The 24,454-nt window shown below is 35.1% G+C and overlaps 1 protein-coding gene across 2 annotated transcripts in view; it reads left to right on the forward strand.

Moving 5' to 3' along the window:
- Positions 1-24,454, forward strand: part of CUL3 (cullin 3) — a 90,899-nt gene that overhangs the window by 63,637 nt on the left and 2,808 nt on the right. For both annotated transcript variants that reach the window (XM_046643705.1, XM_046643706.1), the window contains 9 exons: positions 648-793; positions 1,536-1,712; positions 3,290-3,460; positions 4,044-4,151; positions 8,176-8,300; positions 8,915-9,011; positions 10,516-10,650; positions 19,204-19,390; positions 23,135-23,280. In XM_046643705.1, coding sequence (XP_046499661.1) covers positions 648-793; positions 1,536-1,712; positions 3,290-3,460; positions 4,044-4,151; positions 8,176-8,300; positions 8,915-9,011; positions 10,516-10,650; positions 19,204-19,390; positions 23,135-23,280 — 1,292 coding nt within the window. The remainder of the gene's footprint in view (positions 1-647; positions 794-1,535; positions 1,713-3,289; positions 3,461-4,043; positions 4,152-8,175; positions 8,301-8,914; positions 9,012-10,515; positions 10,651-19,203; positions 19,391-23,134; positions 23,281-24,454) is intronic.

A 24,454-nucleotide genomic window follows, 5' to 3' on the forward strand; every position in this document is an offset into this window, starting at 1 on the left:
TTTTTTTTTTTCTGCTTTTTTCCCCCCTCCCCAAATCCCCCCAGCACATAGTTGTGTAATTTTAGTTGTGGGTCCTCCTAGTTGTGGCATGTGGGACGCCGCCTCAGCGTGGCCTGATGAGTGGCGCCATGTCTGCACCCAGGATCCGAACTGGCGAAACCCTGGGCCGCCGGAGCAGAGCGCGTGATCTTAACCACTTGGCCACGGGGCCGGCTCCCTGAAGTTACTCTTTTGATAGACATTTTGTAGTATTACTAGGTTCTGACTTAGAGTTATGTAGGATAAATTATGTAGGAACTCAAAACTGCAGTTTTTATTTTTTGTGGCTTTGTTATGCTATTTGGACATCTTCTCTTCTGTGTAAACTAACATTTGCTAAGATGTTTTATTGATGCTTTCAAAGCATGCTTTCAAACACATCTGAAAGCTGTGTTTCATAAATTGCAACAACGGCTTTAACCTAGCCTATTAATTTGTTCTTTTTTTCTATTTTGCTGGGGGTTTTTTAAGTAGTTTTTCATGTGGTCAGCAAATTGTGGTAATGGAGAAATAAGCTGTTTTAAGCATCACAAATTAGCATGAACAAAGATTCATAGTTTTTCCTTAATCTTTAATGTGGCTGATTTGTGTGTTCTTTCTGATTGCAGACCTTGCTTGCATGTACAAGTTGTTTAGTCGTGTGCCAAATGGTTTGAAAACAATGTGTGAGTGTATGAGTTCCTACTTGAGGGAACAAGGTAAAGCCCTTGTTTCTGAGGAAGGAGAAGGAAAGAATCCTGTTGACTATATCCAGGTAAGTAAATACAGAAGATTCTCTTTAAGTTTATGATAATTTTGACAAGTGCTAAGAAGCTCACTTTTACTAAGCTGTGTATTACATATTTTTGACTTAATTGTCCCAATGGTAAATTAATATGTGTATTTACCTGAACTATTTTAGAATTTTGCAAAGTATGTATATCAGAGAGCTACACTCAGTTGCTTCTTTTTCATTTATTAACTTGTCTAGTGAAGACCTTGTTTAAATAGTTTCAAGAATGAAAGTTATTCTTTGTACTTTTTTTATGGCGTAGTGTTCATATACTGTGGTGTGTTAGAAAAAATAACTTTTTCTAGTTTAGTGTTTTAGTTAAATACTTTTTGTTTCAAAATGTTTTGCTTTCAAGCAATACTACAAATAAATTATGCTCTTAAGTTTTTCATGTTTTAATATAAATAATCAGCTTTTTGGTATGTTTTTAAAGCTAATTTTCTCAGGCTCAAGACAGAGGAGGGTGGGAAGAAACAGTGAGGTTCTTTGGCTCATCTTCAATAGAGTAATACATAAATGGAAGATAGAATACTTCTGTCATCACTGACATTTTTAATACAGGCTTAGATAGAGGCATGTAAATAATAAAAAAGAATCTGTAAGTTTAACACTGAATGTGCACATTTATTACCAGCAAAGTTAAGGTAAATATACATGGTCGTAAGTATTGTTTATAGAAAAATTATTATAATGTATCCTAAATGTCTTTGTTTTTCTTTGGAAGGGCTTATTGGATCTGAAGAGTAGGTTTGATCGCTTCCTCCAGGAATCATTCAATAATGATCGGCTCTTTAAACAAACTATTGCGGGTGACTTTGAGTATTTTCTCAACCTCAACTCCAGGTCCCCTGAATACCTCTCATTATTTATTGATGATAAGCTGAAAAAGGGAGTCAAAGGGGTAAGTATTAATGCATTTAAAACTACATTAAATTTTATTTGTAGTTATAAAATTGTATATAAAAGTAGGAAAATATAAAATTAAGGGATTTTGTAGGTATAAAACAAAGCATAGCCCTTTGCCGTGCTTTAATGTGTGCTGTGATCTTTGAAAAGGATTGTTTAAGGTATTTGAAATGTTCAAAAGTACTTTGACATTTCACTTAATGTGTAGTTGGCATCAAAAACAACCAACCACGCAGTCCTTAGATTGTGAGGGTTAGCTATGCTAGAGAGATAATAAGGAACTAGAAAACAACTATCCATAGCACAGAATGTTACTTGCTCTCTTCTAGTTCTGGGGGTTATATATCAAACGGTACTCAGGATGCCAAGAATTTGAAGGCTGTCAGAAAATAGTTTGAAAGCGTATGTTGAAGCTCACTTTCAACCTTTTATTGCATATGGGATCCTAGAAGTTCACCACAGCATGGAAAATCAAGCTAGGCATATTGTGATCACACACAAATTGTTCTTTTTTACTTCATCTTGGAATTTGTGAGACAAAAGGGAAAAGCAACAAATGGCCACAGGTTTCACGGGTAGCTCTAACAAAGAAACAAGGGGAAGATCACGAAGGGCGCAGAAAAGGCGCATCCGTTCAGTCTTCTATGCTTTAATATAAGTTAAATACAACCTGCCACAATATCATCCTGCCCTTATTTAAAAGATAAGGCAAGGGGCCTTTTTACTATTTGAGTTATAACAAGTTATCACCTTTCTGTTTGCACAATTTAGATTTTGAATGAGCTTATGTGAAAACATCTGTATTTCAGCTCTATAAATTTCTGCCTAAATATTATGCAGAGGCATCGTAAAATATCCTTTTTTGTGATTAAAATCTCGTTTTAGTGGCTGGACCTTGAGGGTATTATGCTAAGCAAAATAAGACAGATAAGAAAGGTAAATACCGTATGATTTCACTCATGTGGAAGATAAAGAAAACAAATACACACACATAAATATAGAGAACAGATTGGTGGTTACCAGAGAGGAAAGGGGTTGATGGAAGGTAAAGGGGCATATTTATATGGTGACAGATGGCAACTAGACTTTTGGTGATGAGTACAATGTAGTCTATTGAGAAGTTAAAATGTAATGATATTCATGTGAAATTTATATGATGTTATAAACCAGTGTGACGTCAGTTAAAAAAATATGTAAAGCACTTAGCACAGCGCTCAGTAAATGGTAGCTTTCAAAAACCAGAAGAAATAAAACTTCATTTCATCTGCTCTCAGCCATCCATTAATGCAGCCGTCTATCACTTTGTGCCTCGGTTTCAGTGGAGCCCCCTAGGGAGCGAAAGTCCACTCCAGCCCCTGCTTGGTGCTGCACTCGATAAGGATGTACAAGTTAGGCTGCTCTATGAAGTAGGAAGGACTTCCTCAAACTGGGTCCCTCCTTCTGACACATCTCAACCAGATAGTTATGTTTGTTGTCAGACAGTATCGTTTTTCACTGTAGATGAACTGTGGTGCTATTTTTCCAGAACTAAAATTTTACAATTGTTAAATTGCCTTTTAATTGATTTTGCAGCTAACAGAACAAGAAGTAGAAACAATATTGGATAAAGCAATGGTCCTTTTTAGATTTATGCAGGAAAAAGATGTATTTGAACGTTATTATAAACAACACTTGGCACGGAGACTTCTCACGAATAAAAGTGTTTCTGATGACTCCGAAAAAAATATGATATCCAAGTTAAAGGTAACGTATATAAGATGGAGTGGAGTGCACCTAACTAATGTTTATCACGTGATTGAACACCAACAGCATGTGACTGGGAAAATTTAACTGATGTGAAATATCTAGTTCCATAAATGAATAAAGTTAGAATTTTTTTGAGTAGGCTGTGCCTACATCTTTTCAAGTTCTGGAATATACAGTTTGCTGACATTTCTCTGAGTGTGACAGGATACATTCATGGAGACTGCGGGAGGCTTAGTACAAGGGAGACAATAAGAGAATAGTGCTGTGTCGTTCTGTTTCAGAGTGTGGACCGTAGACTGCCTGTACCCAGATCAGCGGAGGGCTTCTTACAAACGCAGAGTTCTGGTGCCTGCCTTGGGTGAAGTGTATTGGAATCTCTGAAAGAGTCTGGGACTTTGTGTTTTAAAATGAAGTCCTTGGCTTATTCTTAGACACTACAGTTTGGTACCCACAGGCATGGAGCAGCTATTGCAAGGATTTAGAAAGGATGGCAGTAACATAGAAGAGTTTATTTCTTTGGATGTTTTCTCATAGAGAAATTCATCATTCATTTGTGTATATTTGTATTTTTCTTCCACAGACTGAATGTGGATGTCAGTTCACATCAAAACTGGAAGGAATGTTTAGGGATATGAGCATCTCAAACACAACTATGGATGAATTCAGGCAGCATCTTCAGGCTACTGGGGTAAGATTCTCCATTAATTTCTACTTTCAAATATGTATTCACATGAAGTCTTTTGTAGTGAACATTTTCATCGATGTATCAGATAACTGGTTTCCTTAAGTGTCCTTAGTGACAACATACATGTTATCTGTGAGAGCTTTAAAAACTATTTTCCCCCATATAACCTTTAAACTATTAGTGTTAAAATATTGTTTTCTTACTCTTCTAAAACTTGGTTTATCCTCCCTGCTTGAAGGAATGTGCTGAAAATTTAGTAAATGGAATGTTCTGCTGTTAGAACCATTATAGATTGTGGAAAGAATACTGGGCTTAGGCAGGCTTATGGAGTTTTAGTACTCTTTCACTTTACCCCAGGATTGTGCTATCTTGGAATCATTACCTGAGCTTCCTATACCCCTGTAATCTCATTCCCATCTGTAAGATCATGAAGGGGTCTGACATCCTCGGGGTTGGTGAGGAGTGAACTGAGTATAGAACACTGACACTAGTGTATTATAAATATGGTTTTGTATTGTGACTCCGAGAAGGCAGTGAGCTGCAACTTGCACAGCTTCAGAGTTCTGTGAAGTTCAGAATTTTGTTCTCCCCCTCCCTCCCCCTTTTTTTTTTTAACTATTTTTCAACTTTATCTCAATTGTAAGTTTAGAGAAGTTCGATTTTTTTCTTTAAAAGTTTTCTCTCTGAAGTGACCATATACCACATTTTAACTAAGACATGTTACAACCATTAAAAAATTTTAGGATCTTTCCTTCGATATTTAAATATGGGATCATCACTTCTACTTGTCCCACAGTATCATCACAAACAAATATGTGAAAATACTTAATTCTTTAGAAATAGACATTTATATATATTAAGGCATTCTGACTCGGACTTCTGGTCCCTCTCTGTTGTAATTAGTTGTGTGATTTGTCTCATAATGTTTACAGTGGAGAAGGACAGAGAACAGGAAAGATATGTCTGTTTGTAATCAGTAGAAATTTGAGTGGGCAGAAACTGAATAATGCGATTATCCTAGAAAGCTTTTTTCTTTTTTAGATTGTTTAGGGATTTGCACTTCATTCTGTCTGATACGTTAATATGATTATATTTTCATGTGAGATAATGTTTTTTCTTCCACTCATCTTACACATATTGAAAGCTATAGGGAAATTACCTGGCTTGAATAAATCCTGCGTTGAAACCATTTGTAAGAGAATGTTCCTGGAGGGGTTCAGCACCCTTACTATTTTCTTAAGTGTCTGATTACCTTGTCTGTGATAGTTGAAGGCCTTTTGATAAGAAAATTCCAATCTTTAGTCTTGACCACTATGTTGCAATTTTTCATTTAGAAAGGGGGGAGGGTAATTTGTGCAATATGGTGATTTCATCAGATTCTGTTTGCCTTTGTTATTTTCTGTTGTTAGAAAGTTTGTGAATTTTCCAGTCTTTCATCCTGATTATGCAGATATATGCTGCACTCTGTGGTAGAATATTTGTTTAATAATTTGTTAACTATAATAAGTAGAGTACTTATCAAGATGCTCAGTTATGTATCTGCTAATCCAATTGCAGCTTCTACTTTAAGGCTGTTATTTGCATGCAATTATTGGCTTTTTTATAGTTATTTGTGCCAAAGACCTTGAGCTTCAAGTCTCCTAAGCGTTAAGCTACGTTAGAAAGATTTGATGAAAATTGACGGAGTAATCAAAACAAATCTTGAGCTTTCTGAATCTTTGAGCCCTTTAAAATACCACCGGTTTTCAGGCAGATGAATCTCTGCAACTTTCTTAAAGATTCTTAGCCTGTTGAAATATACCAAGAGAGTGGCACTTCCATTTACTTTCAGAAGTCATATAACAAGTACTTTCTTAAAATTGTAATAATCCTTATGGTATATTTTATTTAGATAAATCTTATTTATTATCCTGAAGGAAACGTAAGTATTTGTCCATTTTCTCCTGTGTTTTTTGTTTTTAAAATGGGACAGGGGCAGGAAAACCTTCTTGCTATCGTATTTCTGTTTGTATATATCAACAAATCGTATCACATCCTGACAGACTTTTCTGATACCTCTGTCTCTGAGTACTTGCCACCGTCATGTGCTGTCTTTGAATATACAGTCATGCATTGCATAGCCACAGGTGTATGTTCTGAGAAATGCATCATTAGGTGATTTCCTCGTGTGAACATCATAGAGTGTACTTAACACAAACCTAGATGGTATAGCCTACTACACACCTAGGCTGTATGGTACGCTAATCTTATGTGACTGCTGTTGTATGTGCAGTTCATTGTTGACTGAAATGTTATGTGGTACTTGACTGTAAGCTGAATGGCTCAAAATATAACTAAGATAGCTAGGAAGCAAAGACACAAACCACTAGAGTAATAGCTCTTTGAGGTCCTTGTTTTTCCTCCCATTTAACAAATAATTCATTCAGTGCTTTCTGTGCCAAGCATGGTTCTAGGCACTGAGTGCACAGCAAAGAATGGAATAGACCAAAATCCCTGCCGTGATGGAGCTTCTATTCCAATCTGAGAGACAGATGATGAGCAAGCTAAGTAAACACGTAGCACCTTAGCTGGTGATAGGAGATACAGAGGAGATTTGTAGCAGGAAGAGTGGTCAGGTAAGACCTTCTTTAAGAAAATGACATTTTGAGGAAAGACTCGAAGATTTAGGGATCAAGATCTTTGTATGGGAGAAGAGGTCACAGACTTTACTGTCTTGGGTGGGTTGAACCAAGTTGTGCCCCTGATGCACTTGCCAACGTACAGAAAGTTGTTTGCCCTCCTCCGTTCATTATCCAAGAGTCTCTGCTTTGATCATGTCTCCTGTGCCGTCATCAAAGATTTCTGCTTTCGGGGCTGGCCTGGTGGTGCAGCAGTTAAGTGTGCACGTTCTGCTGCTCGGCAGGCTGGGGTTCGCCGGTTCGGATCCCGGGTGCAGACATGGCACCGCTTGGCAAAGGCCATGCTGTGGTAGGCGTCCCACATATAAAAAGTAGAGGAAGATGGGCATGGATGTTAGCTCAGGGCCATTCTTCCTCAGCAGAAAGAGGAGGATTGGCACTAGTTAGCTCAGGGCTAATCTTCCTCAAAAAAAAAAAAAAGGATTTCTCGTTTCAATTTCTTTAAAACGAAGTAATCATTCAGTAGATATTTGTGAAGTAATTTGAGTGTGGGATACTTCTTGATATTTATAAACTCATCCTTCCCTTTTAAAAATCTGTATCACTAAATCATCAGGGTTAGATAAAAATGGAATAATGGTTCAGAGCAAGCTGAATATCAGTAATAAAGATAATACTTCAGAGTCCAGAGTGCCAGCCATTACGCCATGGAACCTCTCTTAATAAAGATAATATTTCACCCTTAAGACTTCCTGTTGATGTGCTTGATTGTTATTTTCTTAAAATTTCAATTCATTTAAAAAAAGTAAAATCTCTAATGGTGATTTTAATAGTATATTTTGTAGAGGTAGCCATCCACCATACAGACCCTTAGAGAGCACCTCCCTTATGTAATGAATCTGCAGCGTCCTGTGCCAAGGTTGTTAGAATGTGAACTGCATGTGAAAACATCAAAGTTTTGGTCAGTGTCGTTGAAACGTAAATAGGATATGAGAAATATGTTGTTTGTACATTAAGGTGGTAAAAATATTTAAAAGCTGAGATGAAAGATGCTGTCCTAGAATTTTCTCTAAAGTGATACTGGTGTGACCCCTCGATATTTTGTCTAAAAAAACTTAAGGACCACAACATTGCACTTCTCGATGACACTAGTAAGACTTTGTTCAAAAGCTGAGCACTGTCCTTTGGTCAGTATTTTAAAGTCATCTTAAGCAATAATTATAAGTGTTTGCCAGGATAATTGAAATTTGGAAAACACTGGATGGATCTAATCGTTAAGAAGATATCTTTTGTTTGCTAGATGTTTGACATGGACCTAACTACTTTGCGAACTCTACCACAGTGTCTATACAGAACGGATAACAAATCCTCGTTAATTTGAGGGGACCACTTCTTTCTTTTTGACACAGGTATCTTTAGGTGGTGTCGATCTCACCGTCCGGGTGCTCACGACAGGATATTGGCCCACTCAGTCAGCCACACCAAAGTGCAACATCCCACCAGCACCGAGACATGCGTTTGAGATATTCAGAAGGTAAGTGTAGATCACACTTTGTATTTCTAAGTACACGTAATTATCCAAATTTGAAATAAATTTGAACATTAATAGTGTCCCTGATTAAGGATCAGTACACTCTTTTTTTTTACCTCATGTTCAAAAGCAGAATTCATCCTTTATGCTTTCAATGAGTAGCATAAACTCTGTTCAGAGGAATGTTTTCTTAACTGTCCTTTTTTCAGCACTGGTGCATGGTTAGGAGTATGTTTTGTGTTGTTGGTGTCTTCCACTGCTTAGGGCAAGTTGATTTTTGGGTTTCTGTAGAGAAAGGTAGTCTTATGAACAGCAGTGGCTGAGCAGCAGGCCAGGGGCAAAATGTACTGTTTCACTTACTACCTTTATCATTTAATAACTTCTAGCTAAGTTACTTAGGTCTGTCTTTTTCTTGCTGTCTCCCTGTCTCTTCAATTCACCTCCTTTATTTTGTTTCCTATTCTGTAAAAAATTGGCACTGAACTTGATTTCTAAGGTTTCCTTTAGCTTTTAAAGTCTCCATTACATATGTGTTTGTTAAAGTTGTTATCCTGTAGTTTATAATTTCAAATATGTAAATTGTATGGTTCTCTAAAACCTGGTTTGATTTGCTACAGGTTTTACTTAGCCAAACACAGTGGTCGCCAGCTCACACTCCAGCATCACATGGGTTCTGCAGATCTCAATGCCACCTTTTATGGGCCAGTTAAAAAGGTAAATATTGATAGTTTGAACATATTTATATTAAGTAACTTAAAATTAGTGTATAGAACTGATTTGTGATTTTTGTTGACCTGGGTAAATCATATATTTCTCTTATTTCCCTATGTGTTTCAAATATTAAAAAGGGGGAAACTTTGGCTTTGATTTGTTTTTTTTTCTGTTCCCTCAGTTGCTAACTTCATTTGACAATGCTAAGACTATACCAGTAGACTTTCTTAAGGAATAAATAATAAGACAATTACACATTTTATTTTTAAGATTAGACTTGAGACAGTATTACATAAAATAATAAAATGTAAGTTGATTTGAGGGCATTCAAAGCCATGAGTCCCTTTTCAAAATTCTCAGTCTCCTATAATCCTTATTTCCAATAAACCAAAACCAGGAAAGTTAACACTTGAGTTTTATGAGATGTACCAAGTGTTACTAAAGTGATTATTTAAGAAATTAGCAATACACTAGTGAATTGCCTTCATTTAAAAAAAGTAATTGCTTTTTTATATCTAAAATCGTGAGGTTTAGAGTAATAGTTTACTTTCATTGCTTGGTCTAAATCAGAGTCATTTGCCTTAAAATAGAAAAATAATAGAAAGCTTCCAGAAAAACATTAAAGAAAAATGCCTAAGTTGTCATCTAGGCAGCAAATAACAATCTTATTCTATATTTTAATTAGAATCTTACTAGTTTCATATGGGAAGTCACTGTAACACCGAAGTGTTCTTTTAATACTATTGAAAATGCTTACACTTTAATTTTTATATTTAATTGAAATGGGAAATATTCCTTACAGTTTGTTTAGTTGAATAATGTTCGACGCTATTATATATTTAAGTGTAAGTGGGAAGTTCAGGGATACTAAAGAACTCAGCTTTTAATTACTGTTTGTTTTTGTTTTAAAGGAGAGGTTTTTTACTAAAAAATCATGTTATTTTTTGAAGTTTTATTAAACAGTTCGCAAGGTTTTAAAAACATAGTTCATATGTTAATTATTGAGGACTTAAATTTCTGCTTTGTACTTCATAAATTGCAGCGCAGAAACAGGCTCTAAGGATGGCAGAGGGTTTTCCCCCATCCTGTGGAATTCTTTGAGCTCTTACTGTGAGCAGACCACTCACAAAGAAACTAACTCTACCACTTTTGGTAGTGGTATAATGGCAATGATGTCTTATAAGTCCATTATTATCCCATTGTGTACTGTTAAAATAATTTTGGCTGTAAATATAAAGAATTATTGATTCATTACTTGCCCAGATACATTAAAAATTATTTACAATGGAAAAAAAAGTCCTCAATAAAGACTTTGTGTATGTGCCTATGTGTGTACACACACATACACACAACACTTTTTTAAAATGACGTTTCCTTTTTATATAGGAATAAGTTATGTGGTTTTGTTAAGGGGGGGGGGTTGGACATCACAGGGCTTATTTCTTAAACATACTGTTAAAGTTACCAGTAATTATATCTTGTTTATATTTTTTAAAAAATGAAACAGGAAGATGGATCTGAAGTTGGTGTTGGAGGGGCACAAGTAACTGGCTCTAATACACGGAAGCACATATTGCAAGTCTCCACTTTCCAGATGACCATATTAATGCTCTTTAATAATAGAGAAAAATACACGTTTGAGGTATGGTTTCGTTATATAAATTTTAGCCAATTGTGTTATTTCTCCTTCTCACCTGTTACTTGACTATTTCTTATTTGAGTAACCTTTAGAGTTATTATTTGCTGAATGGTTATCTATTATATGGCTCTACTGTGTTTTCTTTATCCATTCAGCTGTGGACGGGCCTTTGGGTTGTTATCAGGTTTGGGCTGTTAGGAATAGACCTATAGTGTAACTTTTTAAGAAACCGTCAAACTGTGTCCTAAAGTGATTGTACCATTTTACATTTCTGCCCGCAGTATAGGAGAGTTCCTCTTGCTCCACATCCTCTCCAAAATTTTGTACTGTTAGTCTTTTTAATTTTAGCCATTTTAGCTGGTGGGCAATTGTAGCTCATTGTGGATTTAACTTGTCTTTCTTGATGACTAATGATGCTGAGCATCTTTTGTGTGTTCATATGCCACTTAGATGTCTTGTCTGTTGAGGGGTCTGTTCATAGCTTTATTGAGTTGTTTAAAAGCTCTTTATGAATTCTGGATACAAATCCTTTGTCAAATCTATGTGCTGTGAATATTTTCTCACATTCTGTCATTTGCCTTCTTCATTTTCTTAATGGTATGCTTTGAAGAGCAGGATTTTTTAAATATGGACAAGGTCCAGTTGCCAATTTTTTCCTTTTATGGTTTATGCTTTTGATACCATCTAAGAAATAATTGGCTACCCTGAGATTGCAAAGATGTTCTTCTGTGTTTTCGTCTAAGCAGTTATTATAGTAATAGCTTTTACATTTAGGTCTATGATCAATTTCAAGTTAATTTTTTTGTATGGTTAGAGATAAGGATTAAGAATTATTTTCCCCCACACACAGATAATCATTTGTTTATTCCAGCATCATTTGTCAAATGCACCATTCTTTTCCCTTTGAATTACCTCAGGACCTTTTTAAAGAAAATCAAATCACAATATGTATGTGGGTCTCTTTCTGTACTCTCGAATCTCTTTCTTTGATTTCAATGTCTATCCTTATGCCAGTTTTAGACGTAGGTGAACATAGGAAGAAGTAAGTTTTAAGTTTGAAATTAAGAGCAAGATTAAATTCCAGGCCTATTTTAATACTTATCTCCATACTTCCATGTATGTGATAGATGTAATTAATCCATTATATTGGATTTTTGCTCTTACGTATTTCCAGGTGTATTTTACCCAGGGAATAATCTTAATTTTCAAGCGTAAGTTACATGTGATTAGTTCCAAGAATATGGGTTAAGCAAGTACTGAATACCTTACTCAGACATTGTAAACCTTTCTGACAGAGGTGGAATTAAATTATCTCTAATGGCTTGGGTGTTTTATTCTGCAGCTCTCATGGATAGATAATGTATTTTAAGCAAAATAAGCTACTTCATAAGTGCTAGAGTTGGCTTTCACAGTCCTAGTTTATAAAGAGCTGGCAAAAATAACAGGATAAACAAAAACATGAATTCATTTTCTAAAATAATTATTAGAATTGCTAGTAATTTTAGTGGTTCAAGCTTGCTTTTCCCTTTCCCAGCTGACTTGGGGTCACTGATGCTAGTGAATGCTTATTAAGTAGAGGGTAAAATTAAGTAGAAAATTCCTCTGATATTTCACATTTTAGCTGTCACAAACCAGAAGCCTGAGCATAAATGGCTCTTGTAGAATGCCATTCGTGTGACTCCAAAGCCTTCTGCCTGCTTGTCTCCGACTGGGGACATTGTGAGAAGGCACGCGAAGTTTGTCTTGACTCACGCCATGTATTTGCTGTAGTCTGCTGCATGAGTTTTATTATCCAACTCTTTAACGGAAATCATCTCCACCGGTTAGAGGAGATAGTTAAAAGTATTGAACTTTAAGAGTTTTAAAGGAAGCTGATCTTTTATCTTTGAATATTCTTTCTTTATGAGTTCAATAAGATGATGTATTAGTTTATTAACATATCCTGCAGTGCCTTTATGACCTACCTTTGGAAGTCACGTACTGTCACTTCCTTATTTTATTGGTCACCCAAGTCAGCCCTGTTTTACTGAGGGGACTACACAGGTTAAAACACATGGATCATTGCACCCCATCTTGGAAACTGCCTACAAAAGGTGACATTTATTTGTAATGTCACATTTAGTCCATAATGGTCTGACTGCTGAGGCTTTTCCCTCTTTTTTATATGTTTTTTGAATGAATAGAAGTCCGTATTTTAATTTAGAACAGCTAAAATCAGGAAATATGTACAGTGGTAATCTATACCTTGGATTTTAGTATCCCGCATTTAGTTTTTAAAAGAGGTTATAGATGTTTATTAAGACATGTATTTTCTGAATGTTCTTTATACTTTTTAAAATTTTCTGAGAATGAGTCTGAAATATAAAAGACTAATTGTGGACAGTGGCAAAATTAATGTCAGACAGTAGAATTTAAATAGAAGAAAACATTAAACAGCAGTGATAATTAGTATTTTATCAAGCAGTTACAGCAATCATTAATAACAAAACTTCACAATATAAAAGGGAAAATGGTTGGGAGTACAAGGAGAAATAGACAATTCCACAATCACAGAAATCCCTCACAGATGTACTGACTGACCAGACAATAAAAAAGGGGCAGCTATAGAAGATGAGAGTAACACAATTAGCAAATTAAATTGAAAGCTGGACAGAGAACTGTGAACTCAGAAAGCAAAACACAAATATTGCTCTTGGGAAATAACTGAGGGTGATATAACTTTATTAATAAAACTGAACAAGGAAAAAAACTATAGTTATTTAACATAAATACACAAGTCTTAAATAAAATATTAACAAGTCATATTCAGCAATCTTTTGAAAGAATAATCCAGTGTGTCCAAATAAGATTTATCCTTGGAATACAAAAGAGGAATTTAACATATAGTTAACATATAGTTATTGAGATTTTATAGTACTACTAAAATTAACTGAGCACTTGCTGTATTGCTAGACACCATTTCAAGGAGAAAATCAATTCATGATCTCTACAGATGTACAAAAAGCATATGATAAAAGTCAGCCTCTCTTCCTTATTTCCAAGGTTGGAAACTCTTAGCTGCCTAAGAATAGAATGAAAGGCCCTTAATGTCGTAAGGTGTATCAAATGAGAACCCTAAGCAAGCAATAGTTAGCATAAAATATTGGACACCTTCCCATTAAAGTTAGGAAGAAGTGAGGATACCTGCCTTTCCTCCTACTGCTCAGCCTTGTTCTGCAGGTCCTAAACTAACGCACCAAGGAAAGAAAAAGGAGTGAAATTTATGAATACGAAGAGTTGACAAAATTTGTAGACAATATGATGGTCAACTATGGTAATAACTGAGAAACCGTTCTTTGAGAAGAGTTCCATTGAAAAATCAACTTTTCTATGAATCAGAATTAATGAGAAAATGACATGAGGAAAGGGGTATTTTAATAAGAATCATAATCTGCCTAGGAATCATTATAACAAGAAAGGTAGAAGACTTACTCCAAAAAGGCAGTAAAAGCAAAAGAATATGAAAGGCTAAATGCAACCTGAAGAGGAAGACTACGTATCTTATAAAGGAGTCATATTGGCTTTTGACATTGTGTAAATTTCAAGTGTACATTTTTATATTTCAACTTCTGTATAGATTGCATCATGTTCACCACCAATAGTCTAGTTTTTATCCGTCGCCATACATGTGTGCCCCTTTTTTGCCCTCCCAGCAGTGTATGCCCTCCCAGCAGTGTAGCTGTCTTTAGATGTGTGGTTTTATTTCTGGGCTCTCAGTTCTGTTCCATTGATCTGTGTTTCTGTTTTTCTGCCAATACCATGCTGTTTTGATTACTATAGCTTTAGAGTATAATTTGAATTCACGGAGTTTGGTACCTCCAACTTTGTCCTTTCTTCTGAGGACTGTTTTGACTGTTTGAGATCTTTTATTGTTCTTTATAAATTTTAGGATTTTTTGATCTATTTCCATGAAGAATGTCTTTGGGATTCTGATTGAGATTGTTATTGAATCTGCAGATTGCTTTAGGTAATATGGACATTTTAACTATGTTGATTCCAATTCATGAGCATGGAATATCTTTCCATTTCTTCCTGCCTTCTTTGATTTCTTTCAGTAATGTCTTACAGTTTTCAGTGTTTAGGTCTTTCACTTGCTTGGTTACATTTATTCCTGGGGGTATTATTCTTTTTGTCGCAATTGTAAATGGAATTGTGTTATGATTTCTCTTTCTGCTAGTTTATTATTAGTGTAGAGAAATGCAACTGATTTTTTGCTGGATTCCTTAGGGTTTTCTATATATAGAATCATACCATCCACAAATAGTGACAGTTTCACGTCTTCCTTTCCAATTTGGATCCCTTTTATTTCTTTTTCTTGCTCAATTGCTCTGGCTAAGACTTCCACTATTATGTTGAATTAGAGTGGTGAGAGTGGGCATCCTTGCCTTGTTCCTGTTCTCAGAAGAATGACTTTTGTTCTTTTTTCCATTGAGTATGTTGTTGGCTGTGGGTTTGTCATATATGGCCTTTATTATGTTGAGGTACTTTCCTTCTATATCCATTTTGTTTAGCATTTTTATCATAAATAAATGTTGGATCTTATCAAATGCTTTCTCTGTGACTATTGAGATGATCATGTGATTTTTTATTCTTTTTGTTAATGTGGTATATCACATTGATTGATTTGCAGATGTTGAACCATCCCTGCTTCCCTGGAATAAATCCCATGTGATTGCAGTTTATGAGCCTTTTAATGTATTGTTGTATTTGATTTGCTAGCGTTTTGTTGAAGATTTTTACGTCTGTGTTCATCAGCAATATTGGCCTGTAATTTAACTTTTTTGTGTTGTCCTTGTCTTGTTTTGGTATCAGGGTATTGTTGGCCTTGTAAAATGAGTTAGGAAGAGTCCTGTCCCCTTTAATTTTTTAGAAGAGTTTGAGAAGGATAGAAGTTAAATCTTCTTTGAATGTTTGGTAAAATTCACTAGAGAAGCCATCTGATCCTGGACTTTTTGGTTTTTGTGAGGTTTTTGATACTGTTTCAATCTCTTTGCTTGTGATTGGTCTATTCAGATTATCTGTTTCTTCTTGATTCAGTTTTGGGAGGTTGTATAATTCTAAGAATTTATCCATTTCTTCTAGGTTATCCAGTTTGTTGGTGTATAACTTTTCATAGTATTCTCTTATAATCCCTTGTATTTCTGTGGTGTCTATTGTAATTTCTCCTCTTTCATTGCTGATTTTATTTATTTGGGCCTTCTCTCTTTTTGTCTTAGTGAATCTGGCTAAGGCTTTGTCAATTTTGTCTGTCTTCTCAAAGAATCAGCTCTTAGTTTCATTGATCCTTTCTACTATTTTTTTGTTTCTATTTCATTTATTTCTGCTCTGATTTTTATTATTCCCTTCTTCTACTGACTGGGCTTTGTTTGTTCTTCTAATTCTTTTAAGTATAGAGTAAACTTGTTTGAGATTTTTCTTGTTTGTTGCGGTAGGCCTGTATTGCTATAAATTTCCCTCTTAGTACCACTTTTGCTGTATCCCATTGTTTGAGTATGTTGTCTTTCATTTTTAGTTGTCTCTTGGTACTTTTTGATTTCTCCTTTGATGTCTTCATTATTCAGCAGTTCTGTAGCATGTTGCTTAGTCTCCACATATCTGTGACTTTCCCAGCCTTGTTCTTGTAGTTGATTTCTGGTTTCATAGCATTTTGGTCAGAAAAGATATTTGATATGATTTCAGTCTTCTTAAATTTATTGAGGCTTACTTTGTTTCCCAACATGTGGTTTATCTTTGAGAATGTTCCATGTGCACTTGAGAAGTTATTTTTTTGGTCACCTATAAATTCAGTGAAATCCCAGTTAACATCTGCAAAAGGTTGGTTTTCTCTGAAACTTGAGAACGTGATCCCAAAATTCATCTGGAATGAAAATTGCACAAGATTAGGCAAAACTCTTTTTTTTTTTTTTTTTGAGGAAGATTAGCCCTGAGCTAACGTCTGCTGCCAGTCCCCCTCTTTTCTCCTGAGGAAGACTGGTCCTGAGCTTAACATCCATGCCTACCTTCCTCTACTTTGTATGTGGGACAGCTGCCACAGCATGGCTTGATGAGCGGTGCCATGTCCGCACCCGGGATCTGAACCGGTGAACCCCAGGCCACCAAAGTGGAACATGCAAGCTTAACCACTGTGCCACCAAGCTGGCCCCAGGCAAAACTATTTTTTGAAGGACAGGTTTTGGGGTGGGAAAGCCCAGAAAGAGGGGAAGGAATTTGTCCTAATACCAAAACATACCTTAAAACTAAAATTATTTTTAACATGTATGGACAAATAGCTCATTTGAACAAAATAGAATCCAGAAACAGATAAATATAAAAAGAGATATTTGGGATATGATAAATTTGCCATTTCTAACCAAACTGAATTAAAATACTTGCTTCTTCATTTGTGGGAATGGGAGGAGAGTATTAGGGGACTTTAGTTCCATACATCATATCTAATACAAAATCAAATTCAAGTTAGATGTAAGCACAAATGTATAAAAATAGTAGAAGAAAACAGTATTTTGATAAGATTGATATGAGAAAGGGCTTTTTTTCAAGCCTGTTCATAAACCACAAAGGCAAAGACTGATAGATTTAACCACATAAAAACTAATAAAATATCTATATGGTGAAATTTCATAAGTTAAAAGAGAAAAGATAAAGACATCAAGAGAAATTATTCACATGTAAGAGAATTGAAACCATAATATATAAAGATCACCAATAAATCAGTACAAAAAGAATTGAATAGAAATACGTGGAAGGAGTATGATTACACAAAAAGCACAGAAGAAAAGTCACCGATATCTTATAAACATAAAAAAATGTTTTTTTCCTCCTATTGGTCACGGAAGTACAAATTAAAATAATGCGATACCATCTTCAGCCCAACAGATGGGCAAAAGAAAAAAAATGTGTGTTGAGGATAGAGAGAATGGATATTCATAGACTGTTGTGAAGTTAAATAGTTAAAATGAAAGGCAGTTTGCCAGTATCTGTCAAATAGAAAATTTTTACAAGTGTGATGAAGGAAGTGCATTTCTAGAAAGTTGCTTCAGAAAACTTGGCTTTTGTGCTCAAGACAGAAATCATGTTCCATTACAAAATTGCATGTAATCTGTCTCCATTCATATTGTAATAGAACACTACTGTGGAATTCTCTGTAGCTTTAATCTGTGTATGCTAAGATGGAAAATCTCTAAGGAATTAATAGCAGAATTCCTAAAGTGTGATCCCATTTATGTTTACCACTAATACTAGTGTATAGCTGGGCATGTTTATGTACGTGCATGTAAATGTGTGTATTTGTATTCATGTGTGTGTATATGTAGATTTATAGGAAAAAGCGTAGAAGGATTCATATTGAATTGTAATAGTTACCTCTAGGAATGATCTGTAATTGTAAAATTTACCTGAGAAGATATTTCTGATTCTTTGACTATGATTAAACAATAAGATATGTAAATAAGTCATTTTTAGCATGCAGATAGTTACAGACAACGTTCTATTAATTGATAGCAGCTATTTAGTTTGCTGGGACTAACATTTATAGTTTTGAGATGTCTAAAGTAGGGAGACATAAGCAGAGATCGTTTGAAGCAAAGGAATGTGTGTTGTCATCACTAAAATTCACATTTTTCCCAATCCTCACTTACCTGACAGTCCTTTAGAAAAACCTAAACTCTTGTTGAGACTCTTGTGAAAGAGAGAATGACTTTCTCCAGATCAGTTGCAGAATCTGAATATCACCATGCTCATGCCCATTCTTCCTGAGCTGCTTTTGAGAAAGAAACAGCTTTGTATGTTGAATCAAAGCAGTGTATCCTAACGTGAAGACTTGTTGCATCGTACATCGCTGTAGAAGTGTAGGGACTAAATCATATACGTGTCCCATTGACATGAGAGGAGTATAATAAATTAAAAAATTATACATTCATTCATTTCCGAACTGCTTCCCCCCCCCCAGTATTGCATTTGATTCATACCATACAGATTTCTTAATTGCTTTTCATGTTTAGTATTAATTACCAGGTATTTAATTTTTTTTTTTTCCATTTGGTCCTACTAGCGGTAAATGTGGTCAACTTGGTTGTAAATTTTGATTGTGTGATAGGAGGCCTCAGCTCAGGCTTTCTTTGCTTCGTTCTGTGAAAGAAGTTGCTAAGCAAGCATAGCGTGGGTAACCTTGGAGGGAAGATTGTGGAGTATTTCTAAAATTAGGAATCATATGTCGGTTAACACTTTATTTTTACCTAAATAGTAACACAAGTCCCTAATAATTTCTGCTGGATGACATTTTTAGACTAGGCCTCTATGTCCTAAAACAAAAAAGTATGTGTGTCTTTAATATTTTGTAATTTGAATAACATTTTTCTCTAGTTTGTTCAAATAAGTGAGGTTTTAGTGATAATCAGAGAATTCTTTGTTATGAATAGTTTCTTTAATGGAATAACTTTACTGCTTGGTCAGTTTTACTTACTAATTAATCTACTTTAATCTTTCAAAAAGTGTGATTATATCAATCTGATGAAATTTCAGGAAATTCAACAAGAGACAGACATCCCCGAAAGAGAGCTTGTTAGAGCCCTGCAGTCCCTCGCCTGCGGGAAGCCCACGCAGCGGGTCCTCACCAAAGAGCCCAAGTCCAAGGAGATTGAGAACGGCCACGTGTTCACCGTCAACGACCAGTTCACGTCCAAACTGCACAGAGTCAAGATTCAGACAGGTATCTGGAATTAGGTGTTTCCTCTTCAAAAAATTATATTTTTTTCTCTTAAAAAAAAAATTCTTATCTGTTGGCTTTCTATATTATAATGCTTTTCTGCTGCTGCATGACACAGAGGCTTAAGAAATAAAGCAGCTTTTATTGATAGATGTTCCCGTCAAAATACAGTTGAATCTAAGTACAGTAAGCCTTTAAAAAAGTAATTCATAATGTGAACAAGGTACTTATTTCCGTATGGTTTCTGACCAGTGAAATACAACTTTTGAACATGGTAGTACTTATAAAATAATTGTTTTTAACTGGTTGAGTTAAACTATTAGTGGACATTTATTTTTAAAACTGATTTACAGATTTCTCAAAATTGGGAGTTATCTATCTAAAGTTTGATCTTCAGATGCAGCTGTTTATGTTTTGATACATATTTTTAAAATTTCAAAACCATAAAACCCATATTATCTCTCTAACTTAAAAACATGAAAATGACCCTCTTGTCAATAGTTTTTAGTATGGCTTTATTTTTAAGTTGATAATGAGCATCCTATTTATTGTATATTTAACATAATGTAAGATGTCTTTCTTCTGTGTATTTAAGGGGGGAAAAGGCACTCCATCTTTGTGGATGTTTAAAACTCGAACGGAGTTGGCCAACTGGTTTCAAAACTAGTGTTAGGTGAGCTTCCCAGTACTAATTCATCCATTAGAGCTCATGTGTCTAGCATGCTATCTAGACATAATTATATCTATTAAATTATATATTAAATGATCTCTCTGGGATTTTAAAATAAGGTAAATTTTTTAAATGACTTCAATTTTCTGATTTAAAAAAATTGTATTTATATTATACATTAATAAAAAATAGTCTCCTTAAAATTATTTTAATGCTAAATACACAATTGATTGCCAAAGTACGCTGATTCAAGAACTTTGTATACATATTGTTTTCCTTTCTGACCCTGATTGTTTGTGGATGCCTTGCGAAGCAGGGTGGTATCTCTGTTACTGGCCTTGACGACTTTGTCCACTAGTCGCAAACTGTAGCACTATATCTTCATCACCAAAATTGGCCCCCATGTCTTGGGGACACAGATATATTTTAAAAGTAAGACAGAACTGTGTTACGAGTCATGGAATAAAATATCTTTTTTCCCCTGGTGCAAGGCATATAATTTTATAGTTTTGGGCAGATACGGATTTTGGATTTCAGGACTTGTTTGTATCCTAGATTTGGAGGAAAATGTATGGTATGTAATCTATATCTGAATTATTGAGCCTCACTCTACTTTACCCTAAATAAGCGAGTCTTTTTGTAATCTCACAGCCCGTCATGTATGGCAATAATATTGTCAGATATTATTGTTATTATTATATAAAAAATGGTCTTCTGTTCATAGATTTTTAATTTTTGGTGTTAAATGTGTGTTTATAGTATTTTAGATCTGATTAGAATAGGAATATAGTTATATATGATGAAGAATTTGACTAGATTGATCTCCTAAGGTATTTTTGGGCTATAAAATTCTGTAATGAAATGATTTTTTTCATTTTGGAGTGGTACCTAGGTTACGTTGGTTCTTACTGATAATTTGTATTAGTTAAAATTTTCTCGCTGGGGATAAGTATTGTGACCATGTAGGTTTTCTTAAGTTGTCAAAATACATGTTTACCTGTTTTAGAAAGTACTCAGGCTCATAATCAAATACTCAGAGACTCTGATATTGCCTATTTATTCTGCTTTTACTATCGTCAGTAAATAAAGGTCAAGCAAAGAAGTTAAAAGTATTACTTGAAGAACGAAACCTTTGAAAAGAATGAGATTCATTGTAATTCACAGCAATTTCCATAGTTGACAGTCTTCCCCACCACTTCCCCCAACCCCCCACCCCAATAAGCTAGATACATATGTACCCACTTAGACAAGCAGACACCTCTGTTGTGTGCTCTTCCTAAGTACAAAGTGTTGTGTACTAGGCTCAGGGAGTGAGCTCCTGCCCTCACACTTTTAAAAACATCGTAATTCAGTGTGTATCACCACTGTCTTCTCATTTATCTTGAAGTATCCCTATTTAGGTGACCAAATCTAAATGAACCAAATAGATTGTTTAAAAATTTCTATTTTTCCTCTAACTTTTTATTTTAAATATTTTCAAATCCACATAAGGTGAAAAACACTATAATGGACATCAGTATAGCCATCACCTGTGTTTACGAGTCATTAAAATTTTGCCACATTTGCTCAGGCGCCCTTGTCCCTGCCTTCCTTCTCTCCTCCTTCCTTCTCTCCTCCATATATGTATATATTTGCCACAGCATTTTAAATTAATTTGCAAACATCGTAACACTTACCCCCTGAATACTTCAGCATACCTCTGTCTCCTTAGAATAAGACATTTTCTCACATAATTGTAATAGTGTATCACATGCAAGAAAACTAATAATTCCATACATCTATACACCACCCATATTTGCATGTCTGCAGTTGTCTCAAAAATGCCTTTCATGCCTTACTTTTAGGCAAAGATTCAATCAAGATTTCGACATTACACTGACTTTTATGTCCCTTTAGTTCTATTTAATCTAACCTAGTGCCTCTGTCCTTTTTTTTTAATGACATTGACTTTTTTGAGGAAGAGCATTATTCTTTCATAGTGGACCCTTTTAATCTAAGTGTAGTCTTTTTTTGTTAAGATTATTGATTATCTTTAACTTGGGAAATGACACTGAATACAGAATCCTTAACTGAGGGATTCTAATTAGAGACAGCTGAATGGATATGCACACCAGAATGATCTTTTAAATTGTGCAGTTTGCTGTCTCGTAGGTGTGTCCGTGCCTGAGTGAGGAGTGTCCCATGTGGTTCTTTGTAATTTTCCAATTTCCACCTCCAGAAACTTCATATCTATCTCCTATTGATGACCAAATAAACAAAACATCAGTTACTACTTTTCTTTCTCTGCTACTTCAATTACAGCAAAGTTGTAGGAGAAAAGGCCTTCTGTATTTAATCCCTTAGCAGTTGCTTGAAGACCATAGGGAATAAGAGAGTAAGACTTTTCCTAAGATTGGAATATAGTCTGCATTAGTGGTAATGAGATCGTGACATGAAAAATTAATAGGATATATGACAAGAAATCTTTAGATAATTGGGGAGAGCTGCAAATGAATTACTTAATTGTTTGGGGTTCCTTTGACATTCTAGTGATACTTTTTGATTATGAGATAACTAAATCTTGGCAGTACATACTCCTTCCTTCTCTTAAAGCCTTAGAGATTACAGCCACATTTTGAGTTAGTAAGACATCAGGTGTTCTCCTGAGATACTTTTGGTGATGTTTAACTTGGAGTCATGGCAGTAAAATGCTAGTTGACCTCTGGAAGTCACAAACAATGAAAATTTATTTACTGATAATTTTACTACTGAAGGTACTCCAGCTCTCATTTTTCTTCCAGGAAAGGAATCAATGTATTCTATAAAAGTAAAATTGGTTTTATTATCTCTATAAAATTAAATTCCTAATATTTAAAAAGGAATAATTTAGAATTTTTTAAATACTTATTAAAGTAAAGATTAAATTAGGCACTTTTTGAATGTTTAATTAATAGGTATATGTTTATACTTGGGTTGAAATTGTTTTTTCTCTGTGGATAATACTAAATTATATGAAATTTATTTATAAACCACAGTCTTTCATTACATTTGAAATTACATGGTAACTACATGGTAAATTCTCTTTATTTCTCTTTTAGTTGCTGCCAAACAAGGTGAATCTGACCCAGAAAGGAAAGAAACAAGGCAGAAAGTAGATGACGACAGAAAACATGAGATAGAAGCTGCTATAGTGCGGATAATGAAATCTAGAAAGAAGATGCAGCACAACGTGTTAGTAGCAGAGGTGAGGACACTTCAAGACTGGATTAATGTAGAAAAAGCAGAATAACGTTAACAGTTTAAATTTAGGGGAGTATTGTATTCAATTGATTTAAAATATAATTTTAAAATTAGGAAACTGTAATGAGATAACACATTATGAAAAGCATGGCACTTGATAATTAAACATAGCAATATGTCAAAATATCTGCACAATTTAAGAACTAATATGTTTGTAATGAAATAAAAATAGAATATTATCACATGAAGAATAAAGAAAAAATTTTCGCTGGTATTTAATACTTTTGCGTAAAAAACTACCTTTATTTCTAAATGTTGGTAACTGTTACCACTTATTGAGTGCTTACGTATCACAAAGTAAGAAACTAAGGAGAGGAAGACCTGGTGAGAGGCCATTGAAGTAGTGAGAGATCATTAGGGCTGAATGAAGTATTCGTGGAGGATGGAGAGCTGAATGAAGACAGGCAAGAAGTAGGATTGACAGGGTTTATTGACTGATCTTGGGAAATGGGAGAGAGGAGTTGAGGATCACTCTGGGGTTTCTGGCTTGAATGGCTGGTCAGGAATCAGTCCCTTTAACCGTAAAGGGAGGGGCAGTGTGCTGCTGTGTTCCACATGTCAGTTAATACCATTCTCTACCAGTTGACTTTATGTCACATGGTAAAGGAGGAAAATTATTAGGAGTGACTGGTCAGTAATTTCAGAAATCGGGAAAAAAACAAATCAAATAAACACTTAAGACATATTTGCAGTTAAGTGGCTGGTTTGTTTCCCCAGACATTTTCATTGGACTGATAAGAGTGAACATTGAATGACAGTGCCTTGAGAAGTAAATGGAAGTGAAACTGTTGAGTGGCTTGTCCTTTGAGATCTTGGCTCTTGGGAAGGGCAGAGAGAGCAATACTAGTAGAGGATTAAGTTGTGAGTTGAGGGGTTCTGGATTTTGCTTTTCTCGATGGAAGATATTCAGCATGTTTATATCCTAAGGATAAGGAAGAAATGCTTAAAAACAAAAGGGGAAAAAAATGGGACAAGGGGCCAGCCCTGTGGCATAGTGGTTAAGTTCAGTGTGCTCTGCTTTGGCAGCCCAGGTTTGTAAGTTCAGTTCTTGGGCACAGACCTACACTACTCCTCGGCCATCCTGTGGCACCATGCCACATATAAAATGGAGGAACATT

Source organism: Equus quagga, chromosome 17 (assembly GCF_021613505.1).
Source record: "Equus quagga isolate Etosha38 chromosome 17, UCLA_HA_Equagga_1.0, whole genome shotgun sequence".
Lineage (NCBI taxonomy): Eukaryota > Metazoa > Chordata > Mammalia > Perissodactyla > Equidae > Equus > Equus quagga.